Source organism: Zingiber officinale, chromosome 9B (assembly GCF_018446385.1).
Source record: "Zingiber officinale cultivar Zhangliang chromosome 9B, Zo_v1.1, whole genome shotgun sequence".
Lineage (NCBI taxonomy): Eukaryota > Viridiplantae > Streptophyta > Magnoliopsida > Zingiberales > Zingiberaceae > Zingiber > Zingiber officinale.
In genome coordinates, this window is record NC_056003.1 from 16,266,920 (window position 1) to 16,289,793 (window position 22,874).

Consider the following 22,874-nt stretch of genomic DNA (forward strand, 5'->3'; position numbering starts at 1 on the left):
AAGATACTTAGTTTTATCCTATGAGAAGGAAATCTGATTTACTAGATATATTCTATAATTTTTAAAGTCAAATTGAATGATATTTTAATCGTAAAATACTCTTTTTTCATTCTGATTGGGAAGACAAATATCAAGCTCTCTATCATCATCTTGTCTTTTGTGGAATTGCTTATCAAGTCTTTGGCCCCCACACTCCAGAACAAAATGACTATGCTAACAGAAAACATAGACATATAGTTGAAAAGTGTCTTAGCTCTTCTACATCATGTATTAGTTCCGCATAATTTTAGGATGGAGTTGTTAGCACTGTTCTATATCTCATAAATATATTTCCTACTCCATTGCTCAATCATAAGTATCTTTTTGAAAAATTTTATAATCAAACTCCTAATTATACTTTCCTTCGATTTTTTTGTTGCACGTGTTATCCGTGGTTACGACCCTACTCTAAACACAAACTTGACTCTCATTCACTACAATGTGTTTTCCTTGATTATAACAATTTGCATCATGGTTATCGTTACTTATATATACCAACAAAATAAATTTATATTTCATGACATATTATTTTTAATGAGTCTCTATTTCCTTTTTCAGTAGTTTTTTCAATCTCTTCCCCAGATACAAGTGACACCTTCTTGATGCTACCTAATATTATCAGAAGTGATGACATCTTAAGTCCTGCTCCGAAGATCTCTATTAACTCCCATATATCAACAGAATCACTTCAAGTTGCTAATCTAATCTCTAAAGCTTCACCAGTTGAAGATAATACAAATCCATCATCAAAATCACCATGTCAGTCTACTTCTTTGTCACCATCAACAGGTGATTCAGATGATAATCTTCCTCGTCGCATGCTTCCCTTAAGTGACATATATGCACGATGTCTACCGATGACAACTCAACACCTCATTCCACGAGCTCTAGTGGTCTCTTCAAAATCTATTGAACCAACTTATTTTACACTAGGAACAAGGATCCTATATATATATATATATATAAAAGAAATTTGAATTGCATGATTGTATTATCTTGAATCATAACATTACAGATATTTTAAAATTATTTTTTTTTAATGAGAACCAACTAAAAGATATAGATTAAATCAAAAAGCAATAAGTCATAAGTCATGCTTGGCACAACATATAAACAAATTATTTATGAAACATGTAATAATTATGATGTGCAATCACATTGAAGATGTATAAACAACATATAAAAATACTCATCATTCATTGATGATGATGGTAGTTTTCATTCTTATTTTCCCAATAGATTTTCTTAATCCAAACATCACCTCTGCTAATAGTCTGCTTGTAATCATAATCCAATATGCTTCATCATCACAATTATATTAAACAGAATGCAACAGCCTTCACCAAGTAATGCTCAAGTTTCTGAAGATGAAACTTCAAAGGATGTTGAAATTATGAAACAAGACAAACAATTAAGAAACATTAGAGGACTGTCTTCTCTTGGCAGACTGCAGTAAAGTGATCAGTTATCGACCGGCTTCATTGCCACCTCAATCGATTAAAAGCATGAGCCCACCAGTCCACATCTCTGATGATCTTACTCCAGGCAACTTTTCTGCAAACTAGGCTCCAATTTGATGTTATTAGAAGAGAACAGTTTATTCTTCTGTACATGAGCAGGTAGAGACTGCAAAACCATTGGTTATTTCCCTGCAGAGATTTAAACCTCATCTTGTCATGCAATATTGAAAGATACTTTGCGATATGAATCAGGCAAAAGCTTATTTTAACCTCAGAAAGAAAGAAAGCAAAAGCTTTTTTGTTCTCTTTTTGATTGTGCTTATTATTCTCCTTCCCCTACAGCAAAACAAGCATGATAAATTCTTCACTGTCAATCTCAACGATAATGCAGATGAATAACGAATGAATGAAACATTAGTGCCACAATAAGTACATTTGCTGAGAAAACAAACCATTCAAATTTCAAGATATGAATGAGCAACAAGCGGATAAGATCTAACCTCTGGGAGATTCAGTTTGATCGAGAGGTGTTTCTGATGACGGTGAGGATGGGGAAAAGCATATCGATCCCCTCACATCCATCAGCATGGCTATCACATCCCTCATGGTTGGCCTATCAAATGGAGAATCATTAGTGCTGAATAATGCAATCTTTAGAACCAAGGACATCTCTTCCATTGTGCTCTTTGAGGTAAGGTCCAATCGGGAGTCAAAAACATTAGATGTGGCTGTGTTGTTGTGAACCGATCTCCTCACCAAATTGACCAGATCACCTCCTTGTTCTATTGGCTGAATTGGAGATTTTCCAGTAACCAGCTCCAAGAGAACAACTCCGAAACTATAGATGTCACACTTTTCTGTAACTTTCATTGTGAAAGCATACTCTGTATCAAGCATAAAACAAAAGTTCAGGATAATGCTTTAAATCTACATTCTGTGGTCCGAGTAAGTTCATCTTTGCTAAGGAAATCTATTTGCAGTACGATAAAAGACAAAGAACAGGTGAAGAATGAAAGATACAGACAACAATTCATATTTATCTTTACAAAAAATTTCCAAAGTTCAATGATTTCCAGGTGAATTTTGTTTCTATTACTTCGGAATCATGAATGAACAAATGTCAATAACTAATATCCCTATACTTCCAGCAAGGATAATAAAGAAACATTCTGAACTATCGAACTCCATAGTTACATCTGAAACTACAGAAAATATTTGCAAGGATGAGTTGATAGAATGCCCAAAAGCATACTCCAGAAAGGGCATAGGCTAGAACAGACAAAGGTTGAAACTCACGCCTGATAGAGGTAAATTGGCATAAACCAGATTGAGAATTACGAAATAAGGCACGTAAGAGAAGACTGGTGTTTTTGAAGTAATTCCAGTAAAAACAACATTACCTGGATTTTGTGTATGTTCATGAAATAGTATCATCCAACAATAACTTTCATTGAATAAAGAAGACCAAACTTAAAGGAGAGAAGGCAATATCTCTAGTTTGCTAGCAACATTACCTGGAGCAATGTAACCATAAGAACCGGCAACAGCAGACATGGTTTTGGAATGTGAAATGTCTATCAATTTTGCCAAGCCAAAATCCCCAACATGAGCCTCCATTGTTTCATCCAAAAGGATGTTATTAGATTTTATATCCCGGTGGATTATTTGAGGTTTGCAGTCATAGTGAAGGTAACGCAAGCCTTCCGCCGCTCCAAGAGCAATCCTGTAGCGAGTATTCCAATCAAGCAAACATGTATCACCACTACCATGCAGCATCTCACCGAGACTACCATTTGCCATATATTCATAGAGGATCAGATTCGAGTCCTGGTGATAGCAAAACCCATAGAGCTTCACAATGTTACGATGTCTAACATTTCCGAGAGTTGATATCTCAGCTCGAAAGCTACTGTCAATGCTAGAACCCTCAACATGAGATTTCAGCTTCTTTACTGCAATGATTCCTCCATCCAACATTACAGCCTTGTAAACCGTACCACAGGCACCCTTCCCTATAACAGCACTCTCAGAGAAATCATCAGTCGCCTTGAGAATTTCTTGATATGTGACACCCTCACATGGGAGATAATAGAGATCAGAAACTCCCTGCTTATGTTCTTCAAGTTTTGCAAGAACTGGCAATCGGTACTTCATAGACCAGCATAAACCTATTGTCAAAACTAAAGAAATTAACCCTACAACCACAGCAGAGATACTAACAATTTTCTCCTTGGACGTTCTCTTCACCCAACCTGATTCTGCAATATACAATGGGACAGGTGAAGGCTGGCATGCCTTTGTACCACTTCCACATAGACCATAGTTTCCAAGGAAGTTGCTATCATCCATGCTTCTGAACACTGGAGTATTAGGCAAAGAGCCAAAAAGGTAATTGTAAGAAAGATTGCAGACTAGAAGGCTGGAGAGCTTACTAAACGAAGCCGGTAGTTCACCATCTAGTTGGTTGTTGTTCAAGTACAATGTCTCCAGCATCTGCAAGTTCCCAAGACCAGATGGTATCTCCCCAGAGAGGGAATTGTAGCTAACATTCAGAGCAATTTGCAGCGCGGTAAGCTGCCCAAGCTCATCTGGTATGCCACCCGACAAATTGTTGCCACCCAATTGCAGCTCTGTAAGGTGATAAAGGCCCCCCAGACTGTCTGGTATAGTTCCATTCAGATGGTTATCCGAAAGCAGAAGGAGTTCCAAGTTGACTAGATTGCCAATTTCTCGTGGGATAATTCCACTGAAATGATTTCTGCTAAGATCAAGCCTCTGGAGTTTTTTGCAATTTGCCAGCTCCTGAGGTATACCACCCGAAAGATGATTCGAGGAAACATTGAAGCTAACAAGAGCAGTCAGCTCTCCAATCTCAGGAGGAATCTCACCAAAGAAGTAATTGTTAGACAGTAGCAACCTTTCAAGGTTCTTGAGCTTGCCGATTTCCGGAGTTACTGGTCCAGAAAACCGGTTGTGGTTCATCTCTAGAGAAGTTAGATTCAGAAGGCCAGATAACTCCAATGGAAGGCTTCCCGTGAGAAGGTTTCCTCCCAGCCTTAGTACTATCAGTGACATGCATGTTTTGACCCCATGTGGAATGTTACCGAACAACCTATTCGATCCAAGGCTTAAGAGGATCAACTTCTGGTACTTACAAAGTTGAGATGGTATGCTGCCGGTGAGTTTGTTGTCAGACAAATCAAGTACTAAGAGATTACTTTTGGTTCCTAACAGTGGAGGAATGATTCCTTCAAGGTTGTTATTGAAAAGTTGAAGGTTCTCTAGTGAGGTGAAGTTCTGGAATTCTAAAGGAATGATTCCTGTTAGATTATTGATCGACAAATCTATCTTCCTTAAAAGACTCAATTGGCCAAGCTCCCTAGGGATGCTTCCCTGCAGGAGGTTCTCAAACAAGTAAAGCAAGTGAAGTGTCTGAATCAGACCAAGCTCTTTAGGAATAATTCCAGTCAAGTGATTCTCTGAAAGATCAATCTCGACAGCACTCTGGCAATTACCTAGCTCCTTAGGGATGGTTCCATCTAACCTATTGGTGTAAAGATACAATTTTTTCAGCAAGATCAGCTTGCCAAGCTCTTTTGGCACACCTCCAGTAAAAAAATTGTTGTTCAGGGCAATCATCTCTAAGTTACTGCAGTTGCCTAGCTCAGGAGGAATCTCTCCAGACAACTGGTTTTGCCAAAGAACTAGGGTTGTGAGATTCTTCAACCTCTCAAGCTCTTTGGGAAGAACACCTTCCAACCTATTCTGGGCTAACCCTAAAACCTCCAAGTTATCACACTCGCTGATCTCCACTGGCACTGGACCAGACAAATCATTGAGACCCGCACGAATAATCCGAAGATTTTTCAACATTTTGATGGACGGAGGAATCGCTCCGGTGAGGTTGTTACTGTAAATGACAAGCTCCTCAAGCATGGTCAAATTGCCTATGCTCGAAGGGATAACCCCAAATAGGTAGTTCTCACTCAAGAAAAGCTTTGTGAGAGAAGACAATGCACAAAGTTCTTGGGGGATCTCCCCATGAAGCATGTTTGTGCTCAGATCAAGAATCTCTAAGCTCCTACATTGGGCCAAATCTTTCGGAATGGAGCCAGAAATCATATTGGAGGAGACATTGAAGATGGTCAAGTAAGGGAGGCGGCAAATGGTAGCAGTCAAGAAGCCCTGGAGACCAAACTTGTGAAGGTTAATGGAGGTTACCTCGGACTGGAAGCAGGCAATGCCGTCCCAGAGGCAAGGATTGGATTCGGAGGGGCTCCAATTCGAGAGATTGCCGCCGGCATCGACGAGGTTGCTTTTGAACTCCATGAGCAGGCGCAGGTCGTCGTCGCCGCCGCCCTCCACGGCGGCGAAAAGGAAGCAAGAAATGGCCGCAAGCAGATGAAGCATCCGCCGCACCAAGGATGCCATTTCTGTGGGGCTTGGGCCCCGTTGGGCTCGATTGGCGCAACAAAATTCGAGCTTGGGATCCTCGAACTACTTCACGTGGATTGGAAGGGCAGAAAAAACCAGAGGCGCAGCAAACAACAGGAAAAAAGGATGAAGCAATACCAGTAGAGAGAGAGGGAGCGAGGAGGAAGAAGAAGAGCGTTGCATGGAGCTCAAAGAGCACCAAGGCAATGTTATAGTGGGCGTCAGTAGTGAGCAATGGTCAAGTGGCACATGCCACAGTGCAAGGCCACCATTGCTTGCTTCCTCGAGCTCGCAGCAGTCAAGCGTTCTTGTTGATGTGCTCCAGATAAGTCTCCTTCTCCACATGCATCAATGAACACCAACTTTACTTTTCTGCTCTGGTCCTCCTCACATCAATCCTTTGCCCATTGAAATTGAATCCATGGAAGGCCCAATTGCAGAGTGTCGCCCACTGTTCCTTCCCCTTTTCTCCTTCTTCTTCTGTCACATCAGTGCAAGCATATGACTGTGGTTGATGGTGGTGGTGGTGGTGGTAGTCGTGCTGTAGTGGTAATACGACAAAGGTGGATGGAGATGATTCTTCTTCTTCTGTGTCAACCTGCTTAAATTCTAACAGCACAATCCGCTGATCATGCACTGTGCAGACATGCATACTCTTCTGCTTCTTCCTAATCCCTCTCCCCTGTTCATCATTTGATTCAAAAATTGTAGGAAAAAGAGCACCTAACTTGAGGTTAAATATTCCAAAAACGCACCCAACTCGATAGAGATTTCTTCGTGACCATTCACAAATGAACATCTGGATGTGGACTAAAAAGCTTGCCTAACTAATCTATCGGCCTCGGCCTGCTTTTGCTGACTGTTCCAGTCAGTTCAAACAGTTGAATGAGCCCTAAAATTGTTCTCACACAATTCTGATCACCATCTCTCTCTGAAACAGAGGGAAAGGGTAGCTAGAATGCATGTTCCATGCTTAAGTATAAATTATGATAGCAATTAGGAACAACAAAAGACAAAAAGGGATAAAGAACCATTATTATTGTTATGGTGGATGATCATATGATACTCATGGCGAAATTCAGTAGTTTAGGATTTAGGATTTAGTTTGGACTAGAATGACATGGTGAAACTGCTGGTCTCTTCGTTCACCGGCCGCAATTTGAGATGATCTAGAATAGAAAAGTTAAAAAACAAAGAAGATATCTTTAAAAAGTAAAGAAAGGAAGATTGGGGCTATGGCGTGAAGGATGTGGGGGTGCCCCTCCTCTCCACTTTGGGTAGGTCAACTAGAACACTATTACAATGTCAATGCTGTATGACCTTTGCTTTGCCTTCCATCAAGAAATGGATACTTGTGAGACATCCTTTTCTGAAGTCAAATGCAATCTATGAGCAAGGTTGGGTGTTTGCCAACTCTCTTTTATGTAACAGTAGACACAATCCAATAACACGAGATGTTTCGATTCCATCTAGAATGTGATCAATAAAGATCAATGCTAGTGAGCTAGGTAGACGACCACGAGGTGCAAACTATGTGTACTCATCCCTTAACCTCTCTGTTTTTTTTTCCGGTGATTATGCTAGTGAACCCTCCACTGACCTAATGAAGGTGACACCCATGGGGGCAATAACTCAAAGCACAAAAAGTACCCATGCTAGTCGAGCTCATCCCTTAATCTCTCTTCTTTTGCAATCTATTCTCAATCTCTCTTAATGAGGGTATAGTAAAAGATCGAGTTATTAGACTTGAAAGAATGGACATGCCATCACTTTATTTTGGTGGGTGCCTTGATTCTTTGGCTTTGAACTTTGAACCCTATCTTGGTCCACAATTCTTCATTCATTCAAAGCCTTTTATTATGACAAGGAATAGCAATTCAACTTTGTGCCCTATCTTCATTGTACCGTGACATGATGCCACTTTAATCAATGCGATGCATGGACAATGAGAGTCAAGTTGAAATGCATACCTTTCAAATCATAGTCATCACCTTCAACCTCTTATTTCAGATCTTTTCATCAAGAGTTGTATGTGGCTAGCTCTTTCTTTCTTAAATGTAAATTTTACACTAGTTTCTTTCTCCCAAACTAACTATTGTAAGCAAATTAAGATCGTTTCGCCGACTACATGCTTCCCGTGTAAAGAAAGCTCCTTTCCGATGGTTATCACACCAGCCGATCGTAAGTGACTAGGACCATTTACCCGGTCGTGTTCTGGCCGGAGACGAACTTTAGAAGTTACTATTATATGTAAGAAGAAGAGATCAAGAGAAGGTTATTCTTAGTGAGTGAAGCTACTGAGAGGAGTTAGCTTTCGAGCATTATTGGGCCTAAGTAATTAACAATTAGATTGGCCGGCCCATTATAAGCCCATAGTGGAATAATCGAACTAATACGGTCTTAGTAGAAGAGCAAACCCGGATCCGGTCCGATGGTCGTTCGCCGGCTTTCGGATCTCCTGAAATCTCTCAGCAGCACTACCACCGCCTCCGCCTCCGCCGCCGTCGCCGCCGACGCTGGCGATTCATTAGCTTCAGGGAGGATTGTACACGCCAAATCCATCACCCTCGGCCTCCACGCCGACCCAATACTCTGCCGCGCCCTCGTCGGCTTCTACCTCTCCTTCGACCTCGCGCACCTCGCCATCCGGCTTCTCGACTCCGCCCCTTCCGACGACGTCTCCCCTTGGAACGCCTTCCTCTCCGCCTGCTCCAAGCGCCACCTCCACGCACAGGCTCTCCGTCTCCTCCGCAAGCTGCTGCTCCTATCACCCCGTCTCAAGCCCGACGCCTTCACCTACCCTAGCGCACTGAAGGCTTGCGCCGGCCTCGGCGCCGCTCTCGACGGTGAGTTCCTCCACGCCGGGGCTATAAAGCATGGCTTCTCCGCCGACGTCGTGGTGTCCAGCTCTTTGGTCTATATGTATGCGAAATGCCATCGCTTTGCGTCGGCAATCCAGATGTTCGACGAAATGCCACAAAGAGATGCAGCGTGCTGGAACACAATCATGTCCTGCTACTACCAATCCGGGCAACCGTCCAAAGCCCTGGAGGTGTTCGACCAAATGACTCACTGTGGGTTTCAGCCAGACTCGGTCACGTACACCACGGCGTTCTCTGCTTGTGCTCGACTTGCAGATTTGGACAGGGGAAAAAGAGTTTACGAGGTGCTGATCACAAGCGGCTTCGAGTTGGACGATTTCATTAGTTCTTCAATTGTCGACATGTATGCCAAATGTGGGAACTTGGCAACTGCAAGAGAGGTGTTTGAGCAGATTCAGAGCAAGAGCGTGGTCTCCTGGAATTCAATCATCACTGGGTATTCATCGGCTGGTGATAGCTGTAGGGTTTTGGATTTGTTCGCAAGGATGATAGCACAAGGTATTAGGCCTACTTCGAGTACCATAAGTTGCTTGGTAATGGCTTGCTCAAAAAGCTCCAATTTTGGACAAGGAAGGTTCATCCATGGCTACATTGTTCGGAACTGCATCACAGTTGATGTTTATGTTGCCAGTTCACTTGTAGATCTCTATTTCAAATGCGGAATGACTCAGTGTGCAGAATATATCTTTGCCAACATGCCAAAATCAGATGTGGTTTCATGGAATGTGATGCTGTCAGGTTATGTGATGACTGGAAGCTACTTTAAAGCGATCGAGCTCTTCCATGGCATGAGCTTTTTCGAGACTGTACCAGATGCTATAGCCTTTACTAGTGTTCTATCTGCTTGTGCTCAATTAGCAGCTCTTGATCAGGGCAGAGAGATCCATAAGCAAATAAGGGAGAATAGTTTGGAGAGCAATGAGACAGTCATGTGTGCACTTCTCGATATGTATGCAAAATGTGGAGCCATCGGAGAAGCAAGAGCTGTTTTTGACAAGTTAGCTTCGAAGGATGTCTTGTCGTGGACTTCCATGATCATGGCCTATGGCTCCCATGGCCAGGCCACCGAAGCTCTGAAGCTCTTCCATGAAATGCAGAATGTGAAAGTAAAGCCGGACCATGTCACATTCCTTAGCCTACTCTCCGCGTGCAACCATGGAGGACTGGTTATCGAAGGCTGTTACTATTTTAATCAAATGATGAATGAATACGGAATAAAACCCCGCGTAGAGCATTACTCCTGCTTAATTGATCTCCTAGGACGCTCCGGTCAGATAGACGAAGCGCTTAGTATACTGAAGAACACACCTGACATAAGGGCTGATGCAGGCTTATTAGGCTCATTGTTATCTGCTTGCAGTCTACATAAGAACTTGAAAGTAGGAGAGGAAATTGCTAGTCTTCTTGTCAAATTGGATCCGGATGATCACTCTGCCTCGATAACTTTGGCTAACATGTATGCATCAGCTGGAAGGTGGGATGAAATGCGCCAGGTTCGCACAAGGGTGAAAAAGAGAGGGCTAAAGAAGAACCCTGGGTGCAGCTGGATTGAGTCTGAAAATACAATTCACCAGTTCTTTGTGAAAGATGACTTGCATCAACACACTAATCTAATATACGAATGGCTAGGATATCTTTCACTGCACATGGTGGGCAATTCTGAAATGCCAATGGCCCTGCACCGATCTTAAACGTTGGTATTATACTAGTATTTACACGCGAAAAGCAAATTTTTTATTATACCTTGAATTAACTGTAAAGATGATTCTTGGCGAGGATGAACATTCTGCTCTTGACATGATGAGTCATACAGCTTTTGTGGTTATTCACTAGTCTCTTTTCAGATGCTAGCCCATTGAAATTGAAGAGATTAGTTCCAAGGGAGTAGGATTCTGCTACTAACTGAAACTTGTTTTAGATTGTTTAAATTGCATTATTTTGTTTTCACTATATTTTATTTATATCATTTACTTGGACAGGATTGAAGAAAGGGAAATGCTCATTTGTTATTGATTATTGGTGTGTTTACTATCATGGGAATAAATCAGAAAATGAGAAGTAAAAAAAGCGATGAGGGAATATAATTCCATCCATTTTGTATTTCTCCTCTTTTAATTCCGCCTAAGCAAACAAAATAAATAAGATAGAATGAATTTTTTTTTTAAAAAAATACAATTCTCTTATTTTTGTTCTTTCCTTTTCACTTGACCAATTTATTTTGCCTTCTAATTCCTCCCTCCCTTCCATATAAACATAACATAATGAAAGCCTAAACAAAGAAAAATACCTTCAAATCCATAAGTTCTGTGGGTCATATTCTCGCATAATGACTGGCACACTGGTAGGAGGGAGCTGCAGAATAAACAACAATCACAAGGTGATGGAGCTTGTTTTCTTAACATAAAATATATAATAAAAAGAACAAATGTCTATTTAATACTTCATGATAATTTATTTGTGTCCAAGCTCCTATAGGTATTCAGGTGACATGGTTTGAAAGCTTGGAAGTAGTTGTAATGAAGCACAAGTGCGATCAAAATTCGCATAGAGACCTTATGTCACTTGGATTAACATGAAAGAATACCATACAGAGAAAGTGACGATCTCACATTGAGAACAAAAACTCAAAAGGAATAGAATACACCTCTTGTGATAAATCTATAAACTTTTCAAAAATCAAATTGCCAATTTGCATTAAGTTACCAACTTGTCTCCCAAATGATTTGGAAATGGAATAGAATAAACCTCTCAACAAGCAGATGGGATGATGTATACTTTAATGATAACTATCAATTGTCTCTGTATAAATGCAGGTTATAATTCAAAACATGAAATAAACTAGTTACAGGAGTCCACAGCCCACTCGTGGATACCTAACGACCCATTCAGGTGTAAAACATCTATACAACAAATTATTCACGAGGGAAAACTGGATTAGATACTACCAATTACATTTTTAGAATAAAGTTAACCTGATTGTTCAGTTGGTCACGGGAAAGGAGATGAAGAAGGAAGAAAAAGGAAGTTAAATTGTTGAATTGGTGGTGGGAAGGGGAACGAGAATACAACGACAATCAACATCAGTCAAGCCTTATCCCACTAGGTGAGGTCGACTATATGGATCCTTTTATCTTGTGTTATTGTTGTTAACTAAGTCTTGTTTTTTGACTTTATTTTTCACATTTAATGTGCGTGCTTGTTATAGTTTCATATCGCCTAACTGGAGTATTTATTGGTCGTCTAAGTACATGCTCATATCATCTTAAACGTGTCTCTCGAAATTTTCCCTCAATAGATGCAGCTTCGACTTTCTCTCTAATACTCTCATTTCTTATTCTATCTATCCTCATATGTCCACGCATCCACCTTAATATCCTCATCTCTGTAACTCTCATCTTCTTCTCATGTGCTCAAGTCATAGCCCAACATTCAATTAACATAGCAGGTCTAAATTGTGTATTATATGTAAGATATCTCTCTCAATTCCTCTATCGTTTTGCAAAAATGATCCTAAATTTTTAAATCTCTCAGTTTTAGGCAACTTGTCATCTCATATCTTAATATTTGTCTCATTACGTCAAATATTGCTAAACTTAAATTCCATATATTCTATCTTTATTCTACTAAGCCTAAAACTTCTCCCTTCTAGTCTTTCCCAACAAGATTCTAATTTAGTATTTACTCCTTCACGTGTCTTATCTACCAAAGCAACATCATATATAAACAACATACACCACGATACTGTGTCTTGAATATATGCAGTGAGTTCATCCATAATTAGTATAAAAGATAGGGATTTTGAATTGATCCTTGATGTAACCCTATCTTTATTGCAAATGCTTCAATTACTCGGCTTCATTCTAGTCGTTAAATCCTCATACATATCTTGAATTAGTTTAATATGTATTACGCTAACACCTCTTTTTTTTTAAAAAAAATTCTCCATATAATTTCTCTTGGACTCTATCATAAGATTTTTCTAAGTCAATCAATACCATGTGTAGATCTTATTTTTGCTCCCGATATTTTTCAATTAGTTGTCTAAGAAAATGTATAGCTTCTATTGTTGACCTTTCAGATATGAACCCAAATTGATTTTCGATCACCGTGATATCATTCCTTAATCTTTTTTCTATTACTCTTTCCCAAAGTTTCATAGTATGACTCATTAGTTTAATACACCTATAGTTTGCACAATTTTATAAACACTCTTTGATCTCATATGAGCGCTAGCTCCAATTGAATTGCAAACCAATAAATTATTCGATAGAATAAACATGCTCTACTTGGATATAAAAAAAGGACAGAAAACTAAACAAAAAGCGTCTCCATCCAACAAACTTGGACAGAAAAGTGGTTTTTTACGGCAGTGTGGAGGTAGTCAAAGAACATCTTCGAGGTCAGCAGTGCATGTTATGGCCATTAAGCAGGTTGAAGACTAAACCTTGCCTTAGTGTTTAGACTAATGCAGGTAGATAACTTAAAGATTGCAGCTTCTAATAGCATACCACCAAACACCTGTCTCCCTACCTACTTGATGGAATAGACAATGTTGTGGGGAAAAAAACTTATCAATTGTTGCAAGATAAAGTAATTTCTAAAAGACTGAACAATAAATTAGAAGCTGATTGCAACTCACCATTCCATAATCTGTTATAATCATTGAGACATAATCAGAAGGTGTGGCGTCATAACTGTTGATAAAGAAGAATGAGGTTAAAACTCCCTTGCACCTATATGAAACTCCATACGCTAAATTAATCTTTCATAGGGAAATATTCTTACTTAAGATTAAGAAGCTGCAGATTATCATTATCCATGCAGCCATACAGGTATGACTCAACATGCGTGGGAACTTTCAAAATGGCATCTGGATCACCTGAAAAGTTGCAACAAAGAAGTTGTATAGAACAACATTGCAAAATGACCCCGGTAAAAATTAGCAATCCAATTAGTAAGAACACTTGGAAGTATATACCTAGTTCATTGAAACATATAGAATCCAGTTGCACCCTTTCATGAAATTTATAAGCCTCGCAACATATTAGAACAGGAACTCGGTATGCTTTTGCAACCATAGCTACACATGCTGTTCCCACTCTTGAGTAGACAGTTCCATTAGAGAGCACTGAGGCAGCTCCTAGAAAAACCCGAGTCACTTCATGCATGATGTATGATATTGCATTAATATGTGTATACGTGCAGTTAAGTCCCTTGGCCACCAGTCTACGAAGCAATATCTGCCCTTCATGCTTGGGACGGGAATCAACTATCACAATGCGGAACTTCTTCTTGTGCTCATGGGCATACACTAAAATCATTTCAACAACAGATGACAATCCATATGTTAGAAGAACATCCCCATCCCTGATTTTTGCAAAAGCGTGCCTAACTATGACCTTGTCAGCAATTATTATTTTCTGATTTATGAAACGATCAATATCAGATTGAATACTAGCTTTGGCATCCAATTCTGACATAGAAAGTGGTAATTTAGCAATCCTATTCTTCAGAAACTTGATAGCATTTCCCATGCTAATTGAAAGAGGTCTACATTCAATCAGAAATGAGACAAAACCACTAATTTTTGCATTCAGATCTCGGACAAGAGCTTTTTCAGGTGGTGTAGAGTAATCTTTAATTGCCTCTTTAAATGCTAGAAGCATCGCAATACAGCGAGCATTGCCACCAGTAATCTTACCAGACAAATGATGAAGTCCAACCTGAAGACCAGCGAAAGCAGCAGCAACATTAGAAACAAGTTCTTATGACATCTATCCATGGCACGAAAGAAGAATCAGAGTGGGTCAATTTAACATGATACTCGTTCAGAAAGCATTAACATAAACCCCACTTTTTTTGTGTATTGTTTAAAATTGTAGACAATATTAATAAATTATATTGCAAAGAACTTCAGTTTCATCTTCATTTTAAGGATAATGCTTTCTATATGACCAAGGACAAGCAAAATATTATGCTTGTACCAAATTATAAAATTCATTTTAAGGATTTATGATGGAGTTCCAACGTTTAATAGCATTATCCAATTATGTCCAGTTCAACTCAATGGAGACTCCAACAAGGAAAAAAAACGTTTTTTATTGGAACAAATTGTCAAAGATTAGGTTCTTGATACCAGTTTCCAAGACCCGACAAAAGACAAATTTATTCAAATTATATAGTGCCCGGCTCCACTACAACTAGACATGTCACGATTGTCAATGCAAGGATGGAGAGAATTATGCTCTCACACTGTTCAATTTCCATTCTGACCCATTTAATTGATTAGAAAGATGATAAAATTGAACTACCTGTCCCAAACACCCCAAACTAAAGATAGTTCCTCGTCCATGCATTGTCAAGTATAAACCTTTACACATCACTGTGACATCCAGCAGGAGTCTAAATGAGGGTGTTAAAATGAGCTTGCCATCATTCCTCTTTTTAGCATCACATAGGACTCATAATGTAACCAGTTCCAACATTACTAGACTTTGTGATAGAACTCCCGTTACTTCCAACCAAAATGATTATTTTTTACTGGATAACAGCTGAGATGGTCACTGTTAGATATCCAAAGAAGCCTAGAGGAGCACATATCTAATATGTTAACAAAGTTTCTGCATGGTACACAAGTGGTATCATGTATGGTACCTTGTAAACAGAAGGATGAACAGCATCAAGTTGAAAAAACTTTGCTTCAAGTTCTTGAAGCTGAGTCCCATGCACGTACTGAGGTAGACGTTGGAAAAATTCAACTCTACTTTTAGCTTCACGTTGATTAACTATTGCTCGCTGTTTCACTTTTTCAACCTTATGCTTATCATCAAACTGCATACGCAGAGGCAGTACTTCTTTCTTACGCTCCTTTTCAAGGGGGCGATCAACCTTCTTTCCAGATGATGCTGCAACTTCAGGAACATCCTTCTTTTGTGGAGTAGGTTTAACTACTTTATCTTTCTTTGTGTTAGTGGGATCTGCACCTCCTGCAGAAGTTCAGCCATTAGTTTATCAATAACATCAAATACAGAGATGCAAAATCAGACAAAAGAGGTAAAGATAAGTCATGAATGCAATCAGATAACTGAACTATGGTCATTGGATAGAGCAACAAAACAGTGACATATACAATGGAATAAAGGAGAAATACTTGCAGAAAAACTTACGCCATGAAGAATTATTTAGAAAACTGAGTTCCATATTTGATTTCACAAATATGACTATAAAGTTTTGTGGTTGAATAAAGGGAAAAAAACTTTATTCAACAATCCCTAACAAGAGAAGTTACTCAATCGACTTATCTAGGAAAACACACTAGAAGACAAGGGAATAGTGTCTTGAACATACATTATAACTTTACAAGGATAGATTCAGCATGCTTAGAGAAAAAGTGGAAGAAAACATTTTTCATCAATTAAACTGTAACTATTCATGCCTACAGAAATTCCAGATGCACATGTGACAATTTACACTAACTAAAAGTTTTAGAATAAGATATACTGTATGCAAATTAAAGAACGGGAGGATTTCATGTAAGCATAGACTGAAGTGCTAGTCATAATTGAATCATTTTTAACATTTCACATCTAGTTTAACATGATAAGGTAATAAAAACATCAAGAATCCAAAGCAAAGCATCCATCAGATAATAGATTGCTCAATCGCAAAGTCATAATTTCCGAAGTTAACCTAAGCAGCTGATATGAATCAGAGCCTACCACCCTCCTTTGCAGCAGATTTTGCAGCACGTTGGGCTTCCTGGAGAGCACGCCGCTCAGCTTTTGTTGTTTTCTCTTTCAGCGGCTTGGGTGCAGCTGCCTCATCATGCTGCTTTTCCAACATTCCTCTCTTTTTCTCTACAAGATGCCACTTGTTGTAAATGAACTACCAAAAAATTCCAGAGTTGAAGATGCCTCTCATTTCTAATAACTATAGAATTCCAGCATTAGAGATAAACTAGTGAATACTTAATGGGAAAGTGTACAATAAAATAATGTTTTAAGCTATCCAAATTTTTGAGTGTGTTTACTTTGTGTTTCAACCCACCATTTCGGGGATACAAAGGTTAGTGAAGCACAAGTCTTCAAAAGGAAGATTAGCCTTATTTACTATCTACCAAGTTAGTTTGTAGAAAGCTAAAAAATAGTTTGAGTAAGACTAAACTTTTCTACAATTTAGGTAGGTTAGACTATTTAATGACATGAAGTAGCACAAAGTGACATCTTTTAAACGGAGGATCACTTTTTAATGTTTTTGGAAGACAGCTAAATCACAATCTTATCTTCTTAATATCCTATTTATCTAACATAGTTCAGATCAGATTCAGCTACCAGAATAGGGGGCATGTAGGTTGCTGGGTTGATAAAAACGATAGGACGATAACAAGTGATTCGTGTTTTAAAATAAGAAAAATCATACCTGTAATTCCAGGCAGTGCTTTCACCACCAATGAAGCCGTCGGAGGGTTTTCCGGTGTATGGCTGCCGATGCTACCACCAGCAACGACAGACTTCGCCGGCATCAGATCACCGCTACGCCCGGGGAAGGCCGTACCAACCTTATCCGGCTCTGTCCGACCGTACAACGAAGAAGCAGAAACATCGTCGGAGAACTCGGAGACGGCGTCCTCGATCCTGCTGGAAGGCGACGTCATCGGGGGCGTCCCCAGGAGGACTTCCGACTGATTATAACTGCCGACCCGAATCTGAAGGTTATCGAGTCGGAGCGCAGTGGCGGCGATGGGGACGGGGAGAAGGGCGGTGACGCGGGCGGAGAGGCCGTCATGGCGGGGCGGGGGGATCATGACGGGAGAGAGGGAGCTACCTGAAAGGGGGAGTTCCTGGGAGGCGCCGGCGGCCGGCATGGCAGCGGTGTCGGAGACCGTGCGCGCGGGTGGTGCGGCGGCGGGGGTGACAAAACCGACCTGGCGGACCTTGGGATCGCTGACGGTGCGGGGAGGTCGCCGGGGTTCCATAGGATCGCAGCGGAGGGAGACGGGACGAAGGAATCGCTAACGCTCGACTATTTTGACCTGTCCCAGATGATTCTGAATCATTAGCACGAGTATTTTGTCTATGAAATAATCAGCGGAAATTAAAATTTACCTCAAACAATCTTTTTTGTTAACAAATAATTTATTGACAAATACTATCGTACTTTGAATGCTCAAATAATGTTTTTTGTCAACAAATAATTTATTGACAAATACTATCGTACTTTGAATGCTTCAAGTTTTATTTTCTCGATATTATTGCTCAAATTTTAGAATTTTTTTTGTTGAAAATCTGTGGATTGTGTTGGAAGGAAAATCACATTTTAATTTGTGATAAAAAGAATTATTAGAATGCAACTAAATAAATGTGTTAGAATACAAAAAAAATTATTTAATTCAACCAAATAAAAAAAACATAAATAGATAATAGGGATGACAATTTTATCCGATCTGATGAAAGATATCCGAATATTCGATTAAATAATATATATATATATATATATTAAAAAAAAATTCAAAATCAACTTACTATTTTTGTTGATATTAAGAGAAGACTATATAAATGTTTAATCTATTTTTTTAATTAGATATATATAAAGAGGTGGTTAATTTTAATATATTTTTATCGAATGATAATAATTGGATAGAAAGAGAAAAAAAATTATAACTGTAGAAGATATCTGATCATTTAATGGTATCAGTATACCCATTAGAAAAAGGTAGATCCGCTACCTTAGTGGCCCCCCTATGCCGGCCCCACGGATATGGAAGGAGGTTCATGCAGGTACACAGGTTATAGGCGCATGGCGGGGTAACCCCCAGGTCGTCAGTTCCTGAGAATCGACTCCTGGCCATTACGCTAGAGATAACATGCGCCCACCGTCTGCGCTACGCCCTGGGGGCATCAGTATACCCATTAGAGATCCTATATTCGATGGATATGAATACGAAGGATATAAAATCCGATCCGAACTCGATCCATTGTCATCCTTAATAGAGAAGTGAGATGTTAGCTGGGCCATGAAGATAAGAGCCCAAGAAAGATGTTTCTGTCTTATGCAGTTGAGCCCATCACGAAGTTCAGACCAACAAAGCGGCCCCATCCTTATGCGGTTAAGGAAATATATTATATAATCTGAAATCAATAATCAAGTTGAAATTTTTTATCAATTTATTTCGAATTATAGGGTCGGTAAGGCTGTCAGTTTTATTTTAGTTTTGGTTTGATACACTTACACAAACTGTTTAAATTAATTTGTTAGTTTATTAAATAGGAGATAAATTAATATGTTAATTAATATCATTTTGGAATGTTATTAATTTGTCAGGTCTACAAATCAAGAAAAATATTAAGTTGCACCTTAAAAAAAATTAGTTTTATTTATTTATTTCACTTAATACTATACTCGGTCCCTAAATCTTAAAGATAAAATCACTTGACATATAAATAAATATAGAAATGATATAATGCTCGACTCATTTCTATGTCTCATTTCCAGGACTGAAATGAATCAAAATATCCGGAAAAAATATTAGATCACTCCGGAGCTAGAGGGGGGTAAATAGCTTACTCGGAAAACACTTTAAGCAAACCTTTCAATACTAATACAAATGATTTACTTGGTATTCATCTCAAATAAGTTGACTAATCTAAAAATTCAATCCTCTCTCACACATCCACTATGAAGGAACTCCTTTTTGGAAATACTTTAGAGGTGGAAAAACCTCATACAACACTCTCAACAAGAATACAATACAATGTAAGAAGTAAATATAAGGTTACAAGTGAAAAACTTCGTCTTACTTAGTCTCTTGTTGATGTAGAAGCCTCTTATAACTTTGAAAATGCAGTAACACTTCAACCCTAAGCTCCCAAGAACTAGCGATGAGTATCGGAGAAGAATGTGGAGAGTTCAACATCTACAAATCTCGGCAAAATCCCTTTTCTAGGGTTCTTCGACGCCTCCCAATCGATTCAGCTTTTCCCTAATTGATCGCCACGTGATCCGACCGTTTGTGCACCTGTAGAATGACTCTGTTTGAACCATAATCGATTGATGAGTCATCCCAATCGATTCAGAAAACCTTAATCGATTACCCAATCGATTCCTTAACTCTATGTTCACTCACGAAAAAGTCTTAATCGATTATCCCAATCGATTAAGCCTTCTTAATTGATTGTCTCAATCGATTCACTTTACATGCTTAATCTATTGACCCTATCAATTGGCATGGCTGTAATCTATTGGCCAATCGATTTCTCCACCAATTGTTCTCCCGACAACCTTGTTGGAGCAATCTTGCTCAAGACATTACTCATTGTTGATGTTTGATTAAATTAGTTTAAGTTGGGCATTAATTGTGACCTAACATAAGTATTGAGTGAGCAGGTATGAAGAGAAGACCAAGTATGAAGACTTGGCAAGGAAAGTTCCGGAGGCACGATCTATTGGCATAATAGATACTTAGCATGACAAAGCCAAAGGTAGCCCTTGAAGGCAAGCGCAAGGATGAGGAGTCATGGAGACGGAAGCATTCTAAGGGCGCAAGGCTGAGGGAAGGTGCTTGGAGGCATGAAGTTTAAGCTAAGGAAGTAATTCAAGTGTATAAAATAATATATATCTGAAGCTATACGTTTGCTGTAAATTTCAAAGATATAAGGCACCAGTCGACTGGCACCCACACCAGTCGACTGATACCAAGACACAGAATGAACAGAAGGTCGGCAGACAGATTGGAGTCAAGCACCAGTCGATTGGTACTAGTACCAGTCGACTGGTAGATGACCATTATGAAGTGGCGGCTCAAAATCTCATCAAATCTTTAGTGTCGTTGAAGCCCATCAGTCGACTGATATGTATAATAGTCGACTGGTGTCGGGAAAACTATAAAAGCTACTATTAGAGCTTGAAGAAAAAACTACTATTCAAAAACTGATAAAGTGCTTATCAAGTGATCTTCAAGTCTACAGATATTCACTCTCTTCCTTCTGATCCTAATCTTCAGTTTGTAAAGAGGAAGAGGAAATTGTGCAAGGGTTTCTCCACCTTCGATTGTGATTCGAGAATGAGAAGTTTATAGTGGAGCTTGATTGTGTGGGTGTGTACCTTGGATTAGTCACCTCAAGGAGGTGGAGACCAAGTAAACCAAGGAGTTAGTATTGTTCTCTTGTTTTCTTGTATTTTCTTTATCTCTATTTGCTTCCGCTAACAAGATTGTATGAAAAATCGAAGAAAGACTATTCACCCCCCCTCTAGCCAATTGCAAAGGTCCTATCAATTGGTATTAGAGCCAAGTTCGCATCGGAAGACCACACCGTTAACCGAAGCATCAAAATGGCATTTCAAGAGGGATATAGCACCGCAAGGTCACCCTTCTTTGATGGCAACGACTTTGCATATTGGAAAGGTAGGATGGAGTATTATTTAATGAATGACATTGAAAATTGGTTTAGTGTTGTAGATGGATTCGAGATGCCAAAGGATGGGTCGGGAGCTCCTCTTTCAACCAAGGATTGGACAAAAGAGATGGAAAAGAAGGCTCAAGCAAATGCAAAGGCCACAACAACCCTGGAGGTCTACCAGGATTGCCGCTCACTTGGCTACCAGGATTCATAAACTCTAGTACTTAAGCCTAGAGGTCTAGAGTTCGAATCCTGGGGAAGGCAAAAATCCACTGGCCAGGGGTGGAAAGACCTAGTGAGTAACGACACGGCCAAAGAGTCGTCGGTCGACGACATAAGAGGTCGCAAAATGGGTCGACGACATAAGGGCCGCCAGTTGGGCCGCTACAAGGGCCGCCTAAGAGGCCAAAGGGTCGGGTCGTTATAGCTTCGTCGGAGACTGACTTGAGCGTCGGAGGGTCATCGCCGAGGACCCCTTCCCTGGCTCGGTACTGACGCTACTTGTGTTGCAAGCGGGAGCGAAGTCCACCGGAGGTCAGCAGGAGCGCCACGTCCCCAGCATCCATCTGTTCGACTCTCGGACAGGATCATATTTGGCGCTGTCTATGAGAACATCACCTGAATCTGATCCGAGAAGATGGAAGACGCTGGACGACTAACCACTGTGACGCTCACTCAAGAGGAGCTGGAGATACTTGTGCAAGTACGAGCAGAAAAAATAATAGAGCAACAACAACGGGCGCTAGCCAATCGGCTAGCATCGCAGCCTACAACATCGACTGTGTTAGGATGTATACTAAAAGCCTACATTTTTGTATGAATATTTATTGAATGACCATTTATTTTGCAATAAGAATCACATTGGTCGAATGTCAACATTTAGTCAAATGCAGTTGTTCATTTAATTTATATTGTAGATAAAATGGTGTGTGGTGTCACACAAAAGATCATGTTATCAATTACTTATAAATTATAAATAGTAGCTCACAACCAAGATGGATTGGGACAAACCATTGGAATGGTTGTAGTGTAATTTGGTACTAGTTTATCTTGACTATAAAATTACACTAATACATTATGTGTGTATTGAGCAGGATCATTTGAGGTTGTTTATTTTATATTGATTGCATAAAAGTGTTAGAGTGTATACTAAAAGCCTAGATTTTGTAAACATTTATTTGTTGAAATAAAATAATCACATTGGTCAATATCTACATTTATTTATTAAATGTAATTGTTCAATTAATTTATATAGTAGACAACATGGAGTGTGGTGTCACACTCAGAAGATCATGTTGTCGGTTCTCTATAAATTATAAACAGTTGCTCACGACTAAGATAGAAAGGAACAAACCTTCAGAATAGTCGTAGTGTAATTAAGTATTAGTTTATCTTGACTAATAAATTACACTGATACACTTTAAGTGTATTGAGTAGGATCATTTAGGTAAGTTCTTTTTGTACCGACTTAGTAAAAGAACTAAACCTTAGTTATTATGGAAGTGTGTGCTCTTAATCCTAATATAATAACAAGCACATATATTTAATATTTATTTCTTTGATTTATCAAAGAGTGAGGTTTAGCTCGATAAATCAATATGCTCGATAAGTTGGGAAATGATATTACCTATAGTGTGTGTTGTTGATTATAGAAGGAATCTGTG

General features: G+C 39.4%; 3 protein-coding genes across 5 annotated transcripts; 1 reads left to right on the plus strand and 2 right to left on the minus strand.

Moving 5' to 3' along the window:
- Positions 1–1,320: 1,320 nt before the first annotated feature.
- On the minus strand, positions 1,321–6,905 carry LOC122023886 (leucine-rich repeat receptor-like serine/threonine-protein kinase At1g17230). The gene is made up of 4 exons (XM_042582303.1): positions 3,014–6,905; positions 2,000–2,383; positions 1,770–1,835; positions 1,321–1,688 (listed from the first exon to the last, which is right to left on the minus strand). The coding sequence occupies exons 1-3, from the start codon at positions 5,928–5,930 to the stop codon at positions 1,822–1,824; spliced, it is 3,315 nt and encodes a 1,104-aa protein (XP_042438237.1). The 5' UTR covers positions 5,931–6,905; the 3' UTR covers positions 1,321–1,688; positions 1,770–1,821.
- Positions 6,906–8,235: 1,330 nt separating this feature from the next.
- Positions 8,236–10,699, plus strand: LOC122023887 (pentatricopeptide repeat-containing protein At5g27110-like). Its single transcript, XM_042582304.1, has one exon. It carries the CDS (start codon positions 8,365–8,367, stop codon positions 10,504–10,506), a length of 2,142 nt encoding a protein of 713 aa, XP_042438238.1. The 5' UTR covers positions 8,236–8,364; the 3' UTR covers positions 10,507–10,699.
- LOC122023888 (translation initiation factor eIF-2B subunit delta-like) lies at positions 10,349–17,866 on the minus strand. 3 transcript variants are annotated; one of them, XR_006123248.1, is made up of 9 exons: positions 17,234–17,866; positions 16,534–16,671; positions 15,470–15,801; positions 13,794–14,538; positions 13,601–13,694; positions 13,455–13,509; positions 11,103–11,167; positions 10,559–10,662; positions 10,349–10,491 (listed from the first exon to the last, which is right to left on the minus strand). XR_006123248.1 is itself a non-coding variant. In XM_042582306.1 (8 exons), the coding sequence occupies exons 1-7, from the start codon at positions 17,787–17,789 to the stop codon at positions 11,105–11,107; spliced, it is 1,983 nt and encodes a 660-aa protein (XP_042438240.1). In that variant the 5' UTR covers positions 17,790–17,866; the 3' UTR covers positions 10,531–10,662; positions 11,103–11,104. The 3 variants fall into 3 exon arrangements, 2 of the variants coding, with proteins under 2 accessions (XP_042438240.1, XP_042438239.1); XM_042582306.1 differs by lacking the exon at positions 10,349–10,491 and having other exon boundaries at positions 10,531–10,662; XM_042582305.1 differs by lacking the exons at positions 10,349–10,491; positions 10,559–10,662 and having other exon boundaries at positions 10,955–11,167.
- Between the last annotated feature and the right edge of the window lie 5,008 nt (positions 17,867–22,874).